The sequence below is a fragment of the Patiria miniata genome, unplaced genomic scaffold (assembly GCF_015706575.1).
Source record: "Patiria miniata isolate m_02_andy unplaced genomic scaffold, ASM1570657v1 HiC_scaffold_10, whole genome shotgun sequence".
Classification (NCBI taxonomy): domain Eukaryota; kingdom Metazoa; phylum Echinodermata; class Asteroidea; order Valvatida; family Asterinidae; genus Patiria; species Patiria miniata.
Genome location: NW_024037048.1, coordinates 10,397,844 through 10,415,931, shown reverse-complemented (window position 1 = coordinate 10,415,931; position 18,088 = coordinate 10,397,844). Strand labels below are relative to the sequence as shown.

General features: G+C 40.8%; 2 protein-coding genes across 2 annotated transcripts in view; one reads left to right on the top strand and one right to left on the bottom strand.

Annotated features, from left to right (window-relative positions):
• The window catches only part of LOC119737678 (neuroblastoma-amplified sequence-like), a 44,683-nt gene extending 31,430 nt beyond the window's left edge, over positions 1-13,253 (top strand). Inside the window, exons 20-27 of the mRNA XM_038212192.1 lie at positions 42-176; positions 1,280-1,358; positions 3,821-3,925; positions 5,379-5,515; positions 6,624-6,779; positions 8,337-8,415; positions 9,166-9,216; positions 12,990-13,253. Of these exons, the coding sequence (XP_038068120.1) occupies positions 42-176; positions 1,280-1,358; positions 3,821-3,925; positions 5,379-5,515; positions 6,624-6,779; positions 8,337-8,415; positions 9,166-9,216; positions 12,990-13,133 (886 nt within the window). The 3' untranslated portion in view covers positions 13,134-13,253. The remainder of the gene's footprint in view (positions 1-41; positions 177-1,279; positions 1,359-3,820; positions 3,926-5,378; positions 5,516-6,623; positions 6,780-8,336; positions 8,416-9,165; positions 9,217-12,989) is intronic.
• A 1,336-nt stretch (positions 13,254-14,589) lies between these two features.
• Positions 14,590-15,552, bottom strand: LOC119740711 (galanin receptor 2b-like). Its single transcript, XM_038216094.1, has one exon. It carries the CDS (start codon positions 15,550-15,552, stop codon positions 14,590-14,592), a length of 963 nt encoding a protein of 320 aa, XP_038072022.1.
• Between the last annotated feature and the right edge of the window lie 2,536 nt (positions 15,553-18,088).

Below are 18,088 nucleotides of genomic sequence, written 5' to 3'. Positions count from 1 at the left end.
GACCGAGCATTCAATACAAATTTGACTGCATTGTTTTTCAGGTTTATATTAAGTTCGGATGTCGAGGGTGATGATAGCACGGAGCATGTAGATGAAGATCACTCCAAGGAAACAGAACAAGGTCCATCTAACAGAGAGAAAAGAGAACTACTGATGCAACAGGTCAACTTCAAAAGGTGAAAGGTCAAAGTTCATATAAGTAAATAACCAGAGGTTATTTTCATTGAGGCGTTTAGCACAGAATTTTGCTGAGCGTGAAAAGTAATGTGCTGAGCAAAAACGGGGTACCAACCAAGCCTCATTCAATGTATATTGCCTGTGATTGGCGCTCCGCCGATTCGTGCTTAATACATAAATTTACTGAGCAACAATTTTAGGCTAAGCTGGTCCAGGAGCTAATGTAGACTTTGCCACGTCTGGGTTGCGCTCGGTCTGTATCTAAATGTGCGCATGTTGCATACCTACACTGTACACACCGTACCATAACGCGCCCTCATGCGTCAAATTCAGACCAACATGTTAAAAACGTACATGTACATGTTATTTTCAAGTGATGCAGCAACCCAGACTTGGTCAATCTTGGTTGCTATAATTATCAATCCCCTACAGACAAAACATAGCTGCATCAGGTTACATGAACAGTCCCAGCCAGTCAATCCTGCTTGATGGAGGCTGGGAGCTCTAACTGTTGAAAACAGTCACTTGATTGAATTGGACTGAAAGGACAACATGCACAGAATTTATATTTGCATAGGAGGGTTATTTAGGATTATCTTCAAGCAAACTTGAATCCTCGATCCTGATTGGTCGATCCATGGCAACAAGCCGTGCTACATATAACCATACCGCACGGCCACGGTCCATACTGCACTCTGTGTATTCCGCTGTTCCAAGATGCGAGCGCCATTCCAGCTGCATGCGCTAAACTGCTGAATGTCCGTGTAAAGCGTACTCGTTCCAACTGTACTGCGCGTCAAGTTTGCTTGAAGATAAATTCGTTATCACGCTCGCGCTCGTGGAACACGGAAAATGTAGTGCGTCTGTGTCCCACATACCACTCGGCCTTCGGCCTCGTGGTATGTGGGACACAGACGCACTACATTATTCCGTGTTCCACTCGTGCTCGCAAGATAACTAATATTGTCATTAGTTTGTTCTTTTATCACCTGAGTTCTTCATTAAATCTCTAATGTGCTTTAACCATTTTCTTTTTGGTCTCCCGTTTTCTTCTTTTTCATGATAAAATCTGGACTTTTAAATTTTGTTTTTCGTTTTTCAGTTTGACCCTTGAGCAGAGAGAGTTGTGTCGATGTCGTCTCAAACTGTTGACGTATCTCGACAGACTCAGAACATACGAGGTATAGTGTTTTCACATTTTTAAGGCCACAGCAATGTACGGGGGGGGGGGGGGGGGGGGGGGGGGGGGGGGGGGGGGGGGGGGGGGGGGGGGGGGGGGGTCTCGCTGCCCCCACAAAAATTTGAGCCCCCCCCCACTAAAAATTTGGCTTCCAGAGAAAAACACATCCATATAAGTTACCATGATTAGCCGGAAGAACATAAAGTCCCTTTTTCTTGATTTTGTGCGTATTTTTTACCAAAACTCTCTTTTTATTTGTAAGTAGCTGTTTATTGTAACGTCTCTTGGAAAGCGAATAGCGGTAGTTATTGTCTAATGTAGCCATGATATACGTTTTGTACAGCGCCCCAATGGGAAGATGGTGTCAACCCCCCCCCCCCCCCCCCCCCCCCCCCCACTATTTGAATTTACGGAGGGCGGTTGTCCAGTGAAAAGAATCTGTCTACCTTTCAGCACAGATGAAATTTTAAGCCCCCCCCCCCCCACACGCCCCCTAGAATGAGAACCCTGTCTACGCCGCTGCAAGGCCACGATTTATAATTTATTTTGTTTGGCTTCAAAATGTCTCTGTTCCATTTCACGACGGGGGAAATTCTGTTTCAATCCTAAAATTAAGAAAGTCTTGCTACATCATGTACATGTATGTCACATAGTGATCGTCAACTGAAAATGGCAAAACAAACTTTTCCGTCAAACAATTTTGCTGCAGATTTGCATAAATAATGACTGACATTTAAAGTGTGAACAGAAATATATTTACAAAATTTGTACATGTACAGCATTCCCCAAAACGCCTGCAACACTTTTTGGGAAACTCTAGCATCGCCGCGGAAACACGTACCACCAATATTTTCATATCATTTTAAAGCTTGGAATCCTGGTAAATATTGGTTTGATTTTCAAAATGGGTTTGAAACCATTCATGTTCAAATATAAAGGGAACCAGTTCCTGACATCAACGGCTTCCAGAGCACAGTAGATGCATATCCCGAAGCACAAATACAGTGGCACATTTCGTTAGACCTGCAGCCGATTTCACAAAACCTTACGCAATGGCGCAACACCGCTTGCGCCACAATTTATAACGTAAGTTGCGCAACATTTCACACTACGCAACATTTCACTTAAGACACATTTCACGAAAGTCGGATAGTGCGTAAGTCAGCGACTTGCGCAATAAATTATGGCGTAACTTGCGCAATCATTTTAGGTGGCGTAAGTTGTGGCGTAGCGACTGAAAATGACATATTTTACCAGCAAATCGGCACTGTCGTAGAGCCCTTAACAAAATTGATACAAGACACTCACAACTTTATGTTTGAAGTAAATGAATTTCTATTTTACTCGTCACATAATTTTTAGAGTTGCCGAACTATTCCGAAGAAAGTTGGAAAAAATAATTTTCAAAATGGCGGGCTGTGGTGATCTAGCGACTGTTTCGCGCCAGAACAAATTCACACACAAACAGCAGTCGTAAATACTGTTTTTATCCTCGTCCAAGATGTTTAAATTATTTCAAACGTTGCGCAGCTACACCAAGTTTTGTGAAATTGATCGTTAGTTTATTGCGCAGCTGCGCAACAAATTTGTTGCATAAGTCTTACGCATGGCACGAGCTACGCACGTTTTCGTGAAATCGGCTGCAGCTGAAGACAAAACCATGCTGAGCATAGATAATATTTGCTTAGCAACTAAGGGTTACCAGCCTATATATCACAATGTGTACATTGCTAGTGGTTGGTAATCGGCTAGTTTTTGCTCATCCTACAGATCTGCTAAGCATTACTTTTTTACCGGAGGTTATGGGTTCTCATTATACACTTAATGAATGTTTGTGAGTGCAGTGGTAAGAATAATTTCATTCGGTGACAGACGAAATGTTCCATTCCACTAGGCAAATTATACACATAATGAATGTTTGTGAGTGCAATGGTAAGAATAATTTCATGAGGTGACAGATGAAATGTTCGCCGAGTGGAATGGAACATTTCATCTGTCACCGAATGAAATTATTCTTTCCATTGCACGAACGCGAAAAATTCATTATTTGTTTTATTTAACACCTGAATAAATCCTTTTCATCTGATTGGTTGACTTTTAATAGCCAATTTATTCAGCTTAAAAACTGTTTAAAATTTCGACAAGTTCATCATATTTTATTAATGCAAACTGTTCAACAGGTTGAGAACAATCATATTCAATTTATCTTGATTTAAAACAGCGCCATTACCAGCAGCAGTGACACCGTGCAATGGAAAGTCCTATTCACCGTGCAATAGAATTTCCATTGCACTGTGCGCTGCGCGCCACGCGCGCGCCGTGCATTGGTACAAATATTTCAATGGCATGTGATCAACGATCCACCAATCAGATGACGGGGATTTATTCAGGTGTTGTACAATCTACCCTAGTCGATTTCTGTTTTTCCAAGGATGAATGATCTGGTTTCCATCTTTTTGACAGGTAATACTAGGGGGCGGAGAGGCTGCAGCCAGATTTTACAGCGATCATTTCTTCAAGACGTTCCGCTCTCAGAATATTGTGGAAGCAGCTGTGCAATTTGCAAGGGTAGGTGTCGCATACATTACTTGTGATCATCCCATATGGTTGCAGACCAGTAAATCGGTCCAAAATTGCCTGCGCCGGCCAAATCACGATTTGCATGCCCTCAAAATCTTCAGTATTTAAGCATGCTCTTGGCCATGAACTTGAGGGTTTGTAAAAAATATGGGTGGAAGCCGTGCACAGGACTGTGAGCTTGTAGTTCCGTTCAATTTGGATGAAATTGGGGCCCTAAAAGCACTCTATTTTGCAACGGAGTGTAGGCATCGTTTTTCAACATGGCGATGGGCTTCAGGACTTTTTTCAGGGGTGATCATCTTTGGATGGAAATTTCTCCTAAAAGTCATCAGTTAACCCCCCGAAAATTGAAAAGAAAATGAAAGATGCTGAAATAAGCTTTAATTTGATGTGTGTCTCGAACACCTTGGAGAGTTGTGAGTATTTTTCCTGAATTTCTGAAGTGTGAGCATTTACCATTGGGGTCTATGGAAGTTTATTTACTGGTCTGCTACCATATAGACCATTATCATGTTGCGGCCATCTTGATTTTTTTCCCATTCAAATCAACGTAACCAAAGTGAGGCTGGAAGGAAAAATAGTCTGGTTCCTATTTACACAAAAAAACATCTTTCAGTACTGTTATTGGATACAGGAACATGACTGAGATGGTGGCAGCATGATAAAGGTATATACATGTACTCAGCTTAGGCCCCAAAAAAAAGGCTCCGGTTTCTGGTCTGTGCGCGCGCGCCGTAGCCATGCTCGTTTGCAAAATAAAAACGTTTTTTTTTCAATGTAAGATGTCTCAAAACTGCCAAACTCACGGGTTGGACTGGAATCCTGCTGCTGCACAATTTTAACGTGTCTTTAGATGGGGTTACGATCGAGTATAAGCTTTATGTGGCCTCTCTTGGCTCCCATACGTTTTGCACTAAATTTAGTCGGGCACCATTTGCAGTCATCAGCTGGCATTTGAAAAAAAAAAAACCAAGTTAAAAAAACAAAAAATAAGCTGCATCGCCGCACCACTTTTGGGGCAAGCTCCATACCAGAAACCGAAGCCATTTTTTTTGCCCTTAGTCTGAACATCTTACGAATAATTTCATTGCGTACCCGCTGCTACATCGGATTGGAGCCAGCCAACCAATCCCAGCAAGCTCGGTTGTTGAGTGGTAAGACGTCTGCACTCACTTTCACTCGTGGGGGAGGGGGTTTGGGGATGGTTGGGGAGGGAGGTTTGGGGATGGTGGGGGGTGGGGTAACACACTACGTATACAGTGTTTATATGTTATGTGTCAGTGAAGGGCAAAAACCAAATATTGAATTTGCAGCACCCTGACGCAAATTCCATCTTATGATTAGTATAAGGGCTTCTGACAGAAAAAGGCTTCTGGGGTGGAACTGAACCGATGACCTGCTCACAAGTGCAGATGTCTTTTGGTTTGTTTTTTCCACTCAGGATTCTGATTGGCAGGCGGTGGAGACGCTGTTTACTCACCATGGCAACGACCTCTTACCTCATTGGTTGATGATTCTCAACAACTTCCCCGAGACCACCACGCCAACGGAGTACAGCAGTCTTCTCCCTGAAGCGAGGTTGGCACTATTTATAGACTAGTCTTTGCTCAAGGCTCCGTTGGACAACGGGTGATACCCAGACTAGTGCGCGTGCGCATGAGGAGTGGAGTTCTAGGGTCCGAGTGCCAAAGTTACCAAGACTAAATTTGATACATGTTGTTGATAGCACCCTTACTGAGTCTTTGCTGATCGTCATGTGAACCGTAGAGCAGTTATTGGGTGAGTTCGAGTAGCTCTTACCCAGATCGACTCAGGTAAAGGCAGACAGGTTAGCCACGAGAGCTGGGCTAATCGAACCCTCAATTGCGGGCCGTCATGATCCTCACGTGACATCTGAGCCAAGGCTGTAACCATAGGCAAAACGTTCACGTCGGATTGGGCCTTAGTTTCAGATTTTAATGCTTTCCAATTATCACAAAAAAAACGTGCAAGGTCGGGCTGCAATTATAGCCTCTAAAGTCGCAATGAGATCATTATGTTTAGACTTCAAATATACCTGATATTTGGGTCCAATTGATCTTTTCCGCTGTCTGGCCGCCATATTTATCCGTTTCTTGGAATGACCAACGCATGCGTATGACATTTCCACCAGTGACTCTGCTCCACGAGCAGGGTCTGTGGTGGCTGACCCAGGTGAGCCCCAAGTATGGGCTCAGTGCACAAGTACCCCTTCAACGGCCAGAAAAGGAGAGTTGGGGGAGACCTAGACTGGTTCCCGATCCATCCACTGCGCATTTCGAATGATCCAAAGTTATTGGGGTCGAGGATTAGTGTGGGAGACCATCGTAAGTTGAATTTGAAAGTATTTGCACGCCAACGACGCATGACGCTCACGATCAAAGACGCTGTGACTTGGCTTTGTGTACATTGAGGATAAAACAAGTCATGCCGATTACAGTGCGCACACACGGAGTCCCGTCCAAGGGGCTGTCAGAAGTTGTAAAAGCGCGCCCTCTTTTGTTGGCGCACGGAGCCCATTACGTCGGAGCTAATCCAACGGCACACAGCTAACCCGAGTTGACCGGGTGAGCTAATAGAAGGCACCTATAGCAGGTTTTGAAAAAGTTCCATGTTTAGTTTCATAAGCTTACACCCAAATTTTCCTTTCTTTGTATCCTGGAACTAGTACTAATGCTGAGAATGAGGTCTTGGAATGGGAGGTGGCGGAGAGGCGTCCAGAGGATTGGTGCGAAGGGCGCCAATGCCAGGCTGCTATCAACCCAACCCCCGTGGACTATGGGGCCTTCCTGTATGAGGAACAACCTGAACTGGCTCATTTCAGGTTAGTAGAATTGCATGGGTATTAATCGGTGCTGTTGGAAATTAATTGGTTTTGATTGAAACCATTGCTTTTGTAAGGAAATCATTGGTTTTGATTGGAAATCATTGGATTGCTAGTTGAAGGTGGTAACACAAAAGCAATTTGGAAGTTGGTGGATAATTGTGGATCTGATGGGAATTTATTGGCTTTGATGGAATTCATTGGTTTTGACAGAAAATCATTTGTTTGCTAGTTACAGGTGGTAACACAAAAGCAATTTTGAAGTTGTTGGATAATTGTGGATTCTGATGGGAATTTTTTGGTTTTGATGGAATTCATTGGTTTTGATGGAATTCATTGGTTTTGATAGGCAATCATTGGTTTGCTAGTTACAGGTGGTACAAAAGCAAGATAGAAGTTGGTGGATATTTGTTGATTCTGATGGGAATTAATTGGTTTTGATGGAATTCATTGGTTTTGATAGGTAATCATTGGTTTGCTAGTTACAGGTGGTAACACAAAAGCAAAATAGGAGTTGGTGGATATTTGTTGATTCTGATGGGAATTTATTGGTTTTGATGGAAGTCATATTGTCTTGAAAGCAAATCATTGATATGCTAGGTGGTAACAAAAGCAATATTGAAGTTGGTGGATATTTGTGGATTCTCATGGGAATATATTGGTTTTGATGGAAATCATTGGTATTGATAGGAAGTCATTGGTTTGCTAGTTATAAGTTGTAACACAAAAGCAACATAAAATTGGTGTATATTTCTGGATTCTGATGGAAATTTATTGGTTTTGATGGAAAGTCATTGGTTATGGTAGAAAAAAAGAATTAGTTTGATAAGATTAACTCATTGAGTTAGAAAGTGGTGGATATTCATGGTATAAACGCATAATTTATTGATTTTTTTAATAAAACGTTGGACCTGTTAAAATTGGTTTTTGATAGATTTTGAATCTTTGACAGAAACTGATTTAGACACATAATCAGTTGTTTTCTTTTACTTTTACAAAATAAGTTTTATTCAATTTGTTTGATTCTAATGGAATCTGTGAGATAAGCATTTTACAAACTATTGTCAAACTTTGTTTTAATAATAATAAAGTAATAATGGATTGTATAGCGCTTTTAACTAGAGATTAAAGGGAGTATGCAACATTTGCAAACATCAAAAGACAAAACTACCAAATTTTTGTACCAAGGAATGGGGAAATTGCACCAAGGCAAATCGTGGAGGACACAAAGGCAAATTATGGAGGACACCAATGTATATGAGGACACAAAAAAAGCCAAATATAGTACCCACCTTGTCTGTACAATCCAAGCTTGAAAAAAAAAAAAAAAAGCCAAAAAAAAAAAATTCCGGAACTTTGGTCTGACCAGAGACCGACTTTTTTTTGGGGGGGGGGCCTAACAAAAAAACTAACCCCCAAAATCCATCCATTTCTGAAAATTACAGAAAAAGCAAAAGTTGTGTATTCCCTTTTAATAGTAATAAAATAATAATGGATAGCACTTTAGTTCAAGCACTTTACATCATTATTAGTTTGTCTTGCTCGAATTATTCAAAGGGCCGGCAAGTTGAATCCAGCACTCTTAACTGACTGGTACATTTGGAGGGCAAAGATGATAGAACGGCAGTCATGTCAGGTAAGATTGTGTTGACATTGCTTTCATTATCGGCCCACTTCACGATTATCTACTTTCGTTGTTTGTCAACTTCAGTTAATTTTTTATCCCCCTGGCTTTCTAGCCAGAAAGGGGGATATTGAGATCGCGTATTCCGTCTGTGTGTGGGTGAGCTTGTCTTACATACGCAGTGTGGACTTCCGAACAAAAGACGTCCACATAATGTAGGTAGCAGCGACGAAGTGTGGACTTACCCACGTCCACACAGTGTTTCCCCATTTCTGGAAAACAGGTTTAGAGGCATTTTTGGGTTAGGTTTATCTGTAGCAGAATGAAAAGAAACTCTAAAGGGAATCATTGAAAAAAAATTGGGTTGTAAGAGTTTTCACAGTTTGAGAAAAATGAGTTTTTCCACTGGTGTTCCTTAACTACACGAAAAGAAAGGAAAGTCTACACTAGGTATGTGAAACAAGTCTGGGTGTGTTTGTGCGTTTGTTTATGGTGTAAATGGAGGACACACACGTGCAACATCATCGGTGAATCGAGGACAGGAACCAAATCACATGCGCACATGCATGCACACCTGGCCGCATACATTCGCATAGAAACGGTGCTGCAAACGTGCGCGTAATCTTCACACGAGAAGTTTGTACAGCATGCTTGTCTGAGATCTGGGTACCTTCTTCTATTTTTAACATTAGTGCGGAGTGTTATTAGTTTCTTTTTTGAAAAACATTTTTGATGTTCATAGCAATTTATTTGTCCGTGTAGGTTGACAATGCTTTGGAGCTCATTAATCTTGCACAGGAGAAAAACATTGAGGTAAATATTAACTATTCGAATACATTTTTGCTCATAAGGCCAATCAACATTGACTTTTAGGTTTTCATCACTAAAGATTGAAAAAATCGGTCGGAGGGCAATTTATATTTCATATTTTATAAATTCCACTTCTTCACATTCGAAGTAAATTAAGGGGAAACGTCAGTTTATAGCAGACTACGTTTACAGTTGACTGAGCATGCTGAGTGTTCAAACAACGCAACAATTGGTCTACCCTTGCCAGCTAGATGTCAAACTTTAAAAACTTTACGACCACGAGTACTGTACAACACGCGCTCACCGTATGGTGCCTAGAGTGTTGTCGTATCAATACCACATCGCCTTGTCATGGTTCCTGACTATACGATGACGTATTGCATTAGCATAATAAATTCTGTATGGTGCCTAGAGCGTTATTGTATCAATACCACGTCGCCTCGTCATGGTTCCTGACTATACGATGACGTATGCATTAGCACTATGAATTCGCGCGATGTGCTCAGTATGTCGTGCACAATGTTTGCGTGCAAAACAGTGCGACCGTGCCTGTGGATTTGGTGAGAAACTTGTCTGTGAACTACACCTTTTTTTTTAGGAAAAAGCACACTTTCAGAAAAAATATAAAATATAAACAAATCGAGGCAGTAGTGAAAATTGAGGCAGGCGGTGATGAAACCTAAAAATCAATGTTGATTGGCCTAATTGTTCCTTTCAATATTGTAGTTTTGTGAATCTCCTTTTTTAAATACGTGATCGTTCGGTGGTCTGTGACTTTTTACAAAGGGCTCTATTCATGAGTCGGCCATATTGAATTGAGAGCCAGGTGAAGTCTTCATTTTTTGAACTTGCGAATAAAAATGAAAGTAATGACATAAATTTAATTACACATTAATACCAGTCTGCTCTGATGAATAATTTAAAATGTGAATAAATTACACGCTAATGTTTTAAGCCACATTTTAATACAAAAAATTGTGAGGCTTGGAACGCATAAATAGTCTGACACCATCCCATTCAACAGTTCACAATTGATTCAAAAGCCTATTTACACAAATGCGACGTGGCAATGTCGCACGCGCACGTGTGAACAAATACGTGATACATTGTGCGACTTTTGAAATTATTAGCGCTCAAGGATAAAAAAAAACTGGCAATTTCCTCCCATAAATTATGTTGTCCATTCTTTCGATGTCTTTGTGTCATACAATTCACAATATTTCTGCACCTTGGTAATTATTTTTTCGTCCATTTTGTACAGCCAATCAGTTCAGTCACTTGTGAAATATGGATGCGACGTTTTTTTGTCGCGCGATAAAATCAAATCAAATTTGATTAAACAAAAATTGTAAATGCACTCATTGATTTGTGTGTGACCGGGTTTAAAATTAAGGCATAGAGGAACACACTGGGTGGTTTCTGGCTTATATCTTTTCTGAGATTCATTCTGAAAATAGACGAAGACAGAAATAGTGTGTCTTGACTCTTGAGCAGACTTCGTCAAACAGTCGTTTTTAAAGGGAATATACATCATTTGCTTTTGCTGTAATTTTCAGAAATGGACGGAATTGGGGGGTTGGAAATATATGGCAAATATAGTTACACTGACTTTTTTGAGGTTTTGGGTTCAAAATGCTATAAAAACCAAGAAAAACAATCATTTTCCTGTAGTCTGGTTCCCTGACTCCATATAAAAAGAAACAGAGCAGTTTACATACATGGGGGAATTGTAAGGTCAGGGAACCTGTCTAGCTGGCTTGTACCCGTTCATAGGTGTGTAATCGATTGCAAACAAGTGCGATGGTCAATTGGGGCCAGTATTTGAAAAAAAGCCAGTTTTTTCCAACGCTGGTTGGCCGACCAGCGTTGGAAATTGATACAAAAATACCACTTTTCTTGAAAATGACAGTATACCAGGTGCCATGATTTTACAGGATGCTTTACACTGTCATTCACTAACAGTCCAGCAAGGTATTTCAAAATGATTTGATAGTTTTATTTTTTGATGTTTGCAAATGTTGTATTTTCCCTTTAACAATAAGTAATCAAACAGTTAAAAGCTAAGCAAAAGTGTGTAATCAAGTAATCAAACAGTTTAAAGCTAAACAAAAGTAATTAGAACATGTCTCAAATCAAACTTGGAAAAGTCAAGATATATCTAACAAATGTCAGCCATCCTGGCTAATCTCTCATAATAATTTACAGAAAAGGTGAATCGATAAAGGGCCTGTCACATTATGTGCCCTCCCATAGGAGACGTTACGGTGACCGAAAGAATTCAATAAATTTAACAATCGCAGTGAGGACGCAAGAAATGGACAATTTGCTGTCTCAATTGGGCAGATAGTAGCTCAAGCTACGCTCGTACTGCGCTCATCCCGCGCTTACGATGCGTTCAACTCGCTCTCTATGCGCCCCTGTCAAGCTCAATTACTCGATCTAGTCGCTGCCGCTGCGCTGTCACTGCGCTTACACTACGCTCTGCTTGCTGTTGATACGTCCTAGTAGCTCACGTCACGCTCCCCATCCGACCAAAATACGCTCACGTGACGTCACTTGCACTGCATAAATACCACGACAAAAAGGTCAATCCACAGTCCAGTTTCAAAAATATTCAACAAGTTCATCGCAGTCGAGTTACTTTCTCATGGAGACTACATCGACTGCCTTGCGCCTAGGCTGTGTCAATGCCATGTCCATTTCGCACGATCGACGCTCACATAGCGTCCGAGTTGCATCATTACGGCGCCCTGCCAGAGTGCGGAGGTGTTTGCGATTGTTTTGAGCATGTTCAAAAACTTTGGCACTCATCGGAGACCATTAAGACCCGCTGGCACCCATCTGGCGACGTACGTAGTTGTTGTTGCGCCCCAGCTATTTTTCAAGGACGCAGTGGGAGCGCATATAAGATCGCAGACAGTCTGACAGGGCCTTAAGAATTCAGTAAATGAAAACAAAGAACAAAGATTGAATATCTAGAAATATCTGGCAAAACGAACTCTACGCCAAAAGTCTGGGCGGCGTCCCCCATCTTGAAAATAAGACGTTACTTGAAAAATTAAGGTATTAAAATGTCAGCAAAGCAGTCGTTCCGATGGATCAATATCTAGAAGTTACTGCTACAAATGATGGAATTATCTATGTAGCAAGTTACACATATTTACAGTGTTACAGAAATTCAAAAAAAATTAAAGATCGTGTTGTTTCATCTCCCTTCCCAAGAAACAACTCAAACAAGATTGTAAGACAAAGTCATAAAAAGAATGGACCAACATACTACGAAAGAGTCAAATGACTAAATATTCAAAGAATTAGTCTAATCAGAATATATTTAGTCAACTAAAGAATATTGGAAATAAATGTAGCAAAGTTTGACCTGAAAATAGACAGAGACAGAAATAGCATGTCTTGAACGGTCTTCGTCGAACAGTGATTTAAACCTAGGCGCAAAACTGTAGCTTAGTGCGCCTCACATAATTTTAATAATAAAAGCCAGGCAAGAGTGATTACATTACAATGTAAATTAACTCATGAATATGAAGCATTGTGAAAAAGGACTAGAAAAATAAATAGAGGGGGCTATATTTTTATACTTGTCACATGTGTATAAAAATACATGTATATAAAAACGCTCAACAATATCGCGCGACAAAATCACATATATGTGTAAATAATTCAGGGAACGCGATCAAAAATGGCTTCCTCATGAGTAAGGTCCATACATTACGGGAGGACTTTCCACTTTTCCAATTTTCCTAAATTTCCTTTTCTGCAAGGGCCTTGATAAGTTGCACGGTGACCTTTTGACCTTAGAGGTCATGACCTATGAATGCCAGACGGAAGCAAGTATAACTTTGGCCGGCCTCCAGTCCATGTCTGACCTGGACAAGATCCATCTCATGATGAGCAAGGTAAGCTAACACTTTTTTGCATTGATCCCGGAAGTCTTGGGAATGGCCATTGTATTTCCATAAGGTCTGGAAAAACTTACGGAAGTCTCAAGGAAACCTACTGATGTGGAGAATCTGTTTTCACTAGTTGCCAGGATATTATTTTTGGCTGTTTCGGCAACTGACCGAAACAGTGTTTGTTTCGTTAAAGTGGTTTTTTTTGGCTGTTTCGGTATTAAACATGCCAAAACAGCCTTTGTTTTTGTTTTTCTGTTTTTTTCCCCTTCTTTTTCAGCCATTTCCCATAGCATTTGTACACGTTTTCATCGTGCATGGTACTTAGGGCACTAAAATCAACCCGATTGCCTTGATACTTAGCACACACTTAGACCAGCACCCACAGATGTGTGCCGTCATTGACACCATCATGACGTCATCACGTGTCACCTGCGTCACAATAAAGGTGTATATTTTGAAGGTCTATATCTACAGAACTACAGGTCTGACTGGGTTGAAAGTTGGTATGTACCTAGACTGGGATGTGTCATAAATGAAAATTGAAGTGACGTCACAAAGACGTCATTACATGACATGCATGACATGTGACGTCATATTAAATGTGCATACTTTGAAGGCCTATATCTACAGAATGGCAGGTCCAAATGGGTTGAAAGTTGGTATGTACCAAGACTGGGTAGTGATGTCATGATGACGTCATCGTGTTTTATGTGACGTCACATTGAATGTGCATTTTTCTTAGGCCTATATCTGCAGAACTATGGCTCAGATTTGGTTGTAACTTGGTATGTACCTAAGCCGGGATATGTTATAGATGAAAATTGAGGTAATGTCATGATGACATCATCACATGAAATGTGACGTCAGATTAAAGAAGTTTGATATCTAGTTATAATGAATGTGCGTTTTTCTTAGGCCTATATCTGCAGAACTATAGCTCAGATATGGTTATAACTTGGTATGTACCTAAGCCGGGATATGTTAAAGACGAAAATTGAGGTAATGTCATGATGACATCATCACATGAAATGTGACGTCAGATTAAAGAAGTTTGATATCTAGTTATAATGAATGTGCATTTTTCTTAGGCCTATATCTGCAGAACTATAGCTCTAATTGGTTGTAACTTGGTATGCACCTAAGCCGGGATGTGTTATAGATGAAAATTGAGGTTATGTCATGATGATGTCATCACATGAAATGTGATGTCAGATTAAAGGTCCATTTTTAAGCCTATATCTACGGAACTATTGGCCCTGATCACTCTGCAAGTTTCTACTGCACATCTAAGTCTATCGGTCTATAACATGACATAAAAATACAATAACAAAATGCCGAAACAGCCATGTGTTTGTCCACAAGCATAAATCTAGTTATATCTGCAGTGATGTTTTAGTAAACATTAAGACCATCTTTACTTTTGTTCATATCTGACTTGAACCAGTTTCTTCCAAGTTGGAATTATTGTTCACGTTGCTGTGTCAATTTGCACGACGTTATCCTTCGGTGAAATTGTGGATTTAGCACATCGGCACATGAGATCACGCATTCCCTTTCGGAACTTCTTATATTTGAACGCGTAGATGAAGGGATTGGCAACAGAATTAAGCAGGACGGGTAACTTGGTTAAGACGCCGGTTAGAATAACTCCCAGTGTGGTCCGTTCAAAATTTTCCTCGGAAGTAGTAGTAAGGAAGATATACGCCGGCTGGGTTGGTATGTAGAGGACTGCATACGTTATTGTCACGATCAACATCAAATTGACCACGCGCTTTGTCGCTTCGCGGGATTCCGCCGCTTGTGCCGAAACAACTTGGTTGAGGGCGCTCTGCTTCAGGGCTTTAATAATACGAGTATAAGCCCAAATCATAATGACAAGAGGAGCTACGAATCCAACAGTAAATGGCACAAAGTGCCACTGCCAGGGGTGAATTAGTTGACATCTGTCACTGAATTCTGTTTCAGATTCTAAATACTGCACGGCAATAATATGAATTGTGTAAACACAAAATCCTAAAACCCACGACAGAAATATAGCCGACCCAATGTTAGCTTTGCTGCAGATTTGCACGTACCGTAGTGGTTTGACGATGCCTACGTATCTCTCCAGAGAAATTATGACAAGATTATAAGCCGAGATGTAAGCAAACGACTGGAATAGGTAGTTACCTTGGATAAGTCGGCAGTAGATTACTTGAGCGATTTGGCCGGTGTGGTTGTTGGGGTAATTGAGTAAATCCATGAACATCTCCAGGCCAAACATCAAGCAGCAGAGACCGTCGGAGACGGCCAGATTCAGGATCAGGTAATGAGTGACATCGTGGAGGAATCTGGACTTGAAGATGGTGACGATCACCAAGATGTTACTCAGAAACCCAATGAGGGCCAATAAAAGAAACAGGACCGTTAACCAAGATGGGTAGAGTTGCATGATTCACCGCAACAGGATTTGGACCTCTAATCTTTAGTATGCAATTCCAGTGTACAGACAATTGGTCGCAGATTCGAATCTCTGCACTTTAGTTTGCAATTCCAGTGTACAGCCAATTGGTCGCACAATTTACCCACACTGGGATTCGAACCTCAACACTTTAGTTTACAATTCCAGTGTATAGTCAATTGGTCACATAAATTGCCTCGCCAGGATTCGAACCTCAACACTTTAGTTTGCAATTCCAGTGTTTAGCCAATTGGTTGCACAGTTTACCTACACTGAGATTCGAACCTCTACACTTTAGTTTGCAATTCCAGTGTACAGCCAATTGGTCATATAAATTGCATCACCAGGATTCAAACCTCTACACTTTAGTTAGCAATTCCAGTGTACAGCCAATTGGTCACAAAATTTACCCACATCAGGATTTGAACATCCACACTTTAGTTTGCAATTCCAGTGTACAGCCAATTGGTCACATAAATTGCCTCACCAGGATTCGAACCTCTACACATTAGTTTGCAATTCCAGTGTACAGCCAATTGGTTGAATAAATTGCCTCACCAGGATTCGAACCTCAACACTTTAGTTAGCAATTCCAGTGTACAGGCAATTGGTCGCAAAGTTTACCCACATGGGGATTCAAACATTCACACTTTAGTTTGCAATTCCAGTGTACAGCCAATTGGTCACATAAATTGCCTCGCCAGGATTCGAAACTCAACTCTTAAGTTTGCAATTCAATTGTACAGCCAATGGGTCGCAAAGTTTACCCACATGGGGATTCGAACATTCACACTTTAGTTTACAATTCCAGTGTATAGCCAATTGGTCACATAAATTGCCTCGACAGGATTCGAACCTCAAAACTTTAGTTAGCAATTCCAGTGTACAGCCAATTGGTTGAATAAATCGCCTCACCAGGATTCGAACCTCTACACTTTAGTTAGCAATTCCAGTGTATAGCCAATTGGTCTCAAAGTTTACCCACATCAGGATTCGAACCTCTACACTTTAATTAGCAATTCCAGTGTACAGCCAATTGGTCGCAAAATTTACCCACACTGGGATTCGAACCTCTACATTTTAGTTTGCAATTCCAGTGTACAGCCAATTGGTCGCAAAATTTACCCAAACTGGGATTCGAACCTCAACACTTTAGTTTGCAATTCCAGTGTACAGCCAAATGGTCACATAAATTGCCTCACCAGGATTCGAACCTCTACACTTTAGTTAGCAATTCCAGTGTACAGCCAATTGGTCGCAAAGTTTACCCACACCGGGATTCGAACCTCACTACTTTCAACTTTAGTTAGCAATTCCAGTGTACAGCCAAGTGGTCTCATTGCATAATTTACCACAGCAGGATTCGAACCCCTAGTCTTAAGTTCGTAATTCCAGTGTACAGCTGACTCCTTGGTTGCCAGTAATCGCAATCTATTTTCTATCACAGCAGTGTCATATTTGGAGTTTTCGTCAACTTGTTCACGCAGCTCCTCAGTTTGTCTTTTTTCAAACTAACATGTTTGTTCTAATTTCCGTTTTCGATTAGCACAGCAGCAAATATACATGGGATGTTCAGTTCCGCAAAAGTCGATGATCTCGAAGCCTTATTCCAGACAAATCGATCATGATTTAGTCCAAATAACGGCTTGTTCCTGTAATTACAGATTTTCAGGTGCATTTAAAATGCCATCTCCTCTCATTCGGAGAAAAACAGAGTCGAAAGTCCCCAAAGAGTCTGTTGAGACAGATTGATGCTTTCTGTTTTGAGCTCCGTCTTAAAAATTGCCTCTGATAAAAAACAGCAGACTCGTCATCTATCATTTGCATGGGCTGACTTCCAGCCAGGTCTACGGGATGTAATCTCCCAGGAACCGTGCTCGGAATGAGAAATTGAAGCGTTGGTTGCTGATCTTATATGACAATGCATGCGTGGTTCGAATGAATTAACCCCACCAATTTTGTCTCATAGCCGGCATCTCTATTCTGTATGCCTTACCGAAAGTCTGCTCATGTGTGTTGAGGTCACTAATTGATGTAGGCAGTGATCACCATAGTGATCTTTTTATGATGGAAAGAGAAAGAGTTTTACAAACAATGCCACCAATCATTGTTGTCAGTTTAATATTGAACTTGTTTACACAGGATCCAGTAATGGGCAATCATCCTTACTAGGATTTAATAAAACGACGAAGGAACTTTCTGTTCTCTCGGCTTGTTTACTCTTTATTATGATCTTGCAGTGATCAGCCACGCAAATTGAAGTGGAAGGTTGCTTTATTGTTAACGTGATGGTCATTAAGTGTTTGCAGAATACGATTTATATAAAACTCATAAAAATTGTGCGATAACATATTTTTTTTCATAATCTGCAGCAAGTTATCCACAGAAAACCAGATTTTTTCTAATTTTGTGAGGGAGGTGCACCATGGGCGTCGCCAGGATTTTTTTCTAGGGGGGGGCAAAGCACATTTCCCCCCGAAAATCCCTGTATTTTCCAGCATATTCTCGATTTATCATTTTTCGAGGG

Excerpts from the sequence above, each read along its gene's own strand:
- LOC119740711 (XM_038216094.1), bottom strand. The coding sequence starts at position 15,552 with ATGCAACTCTACCCATCTTGGTTAACGGTCCTGTTTCTTTTATTGGCC.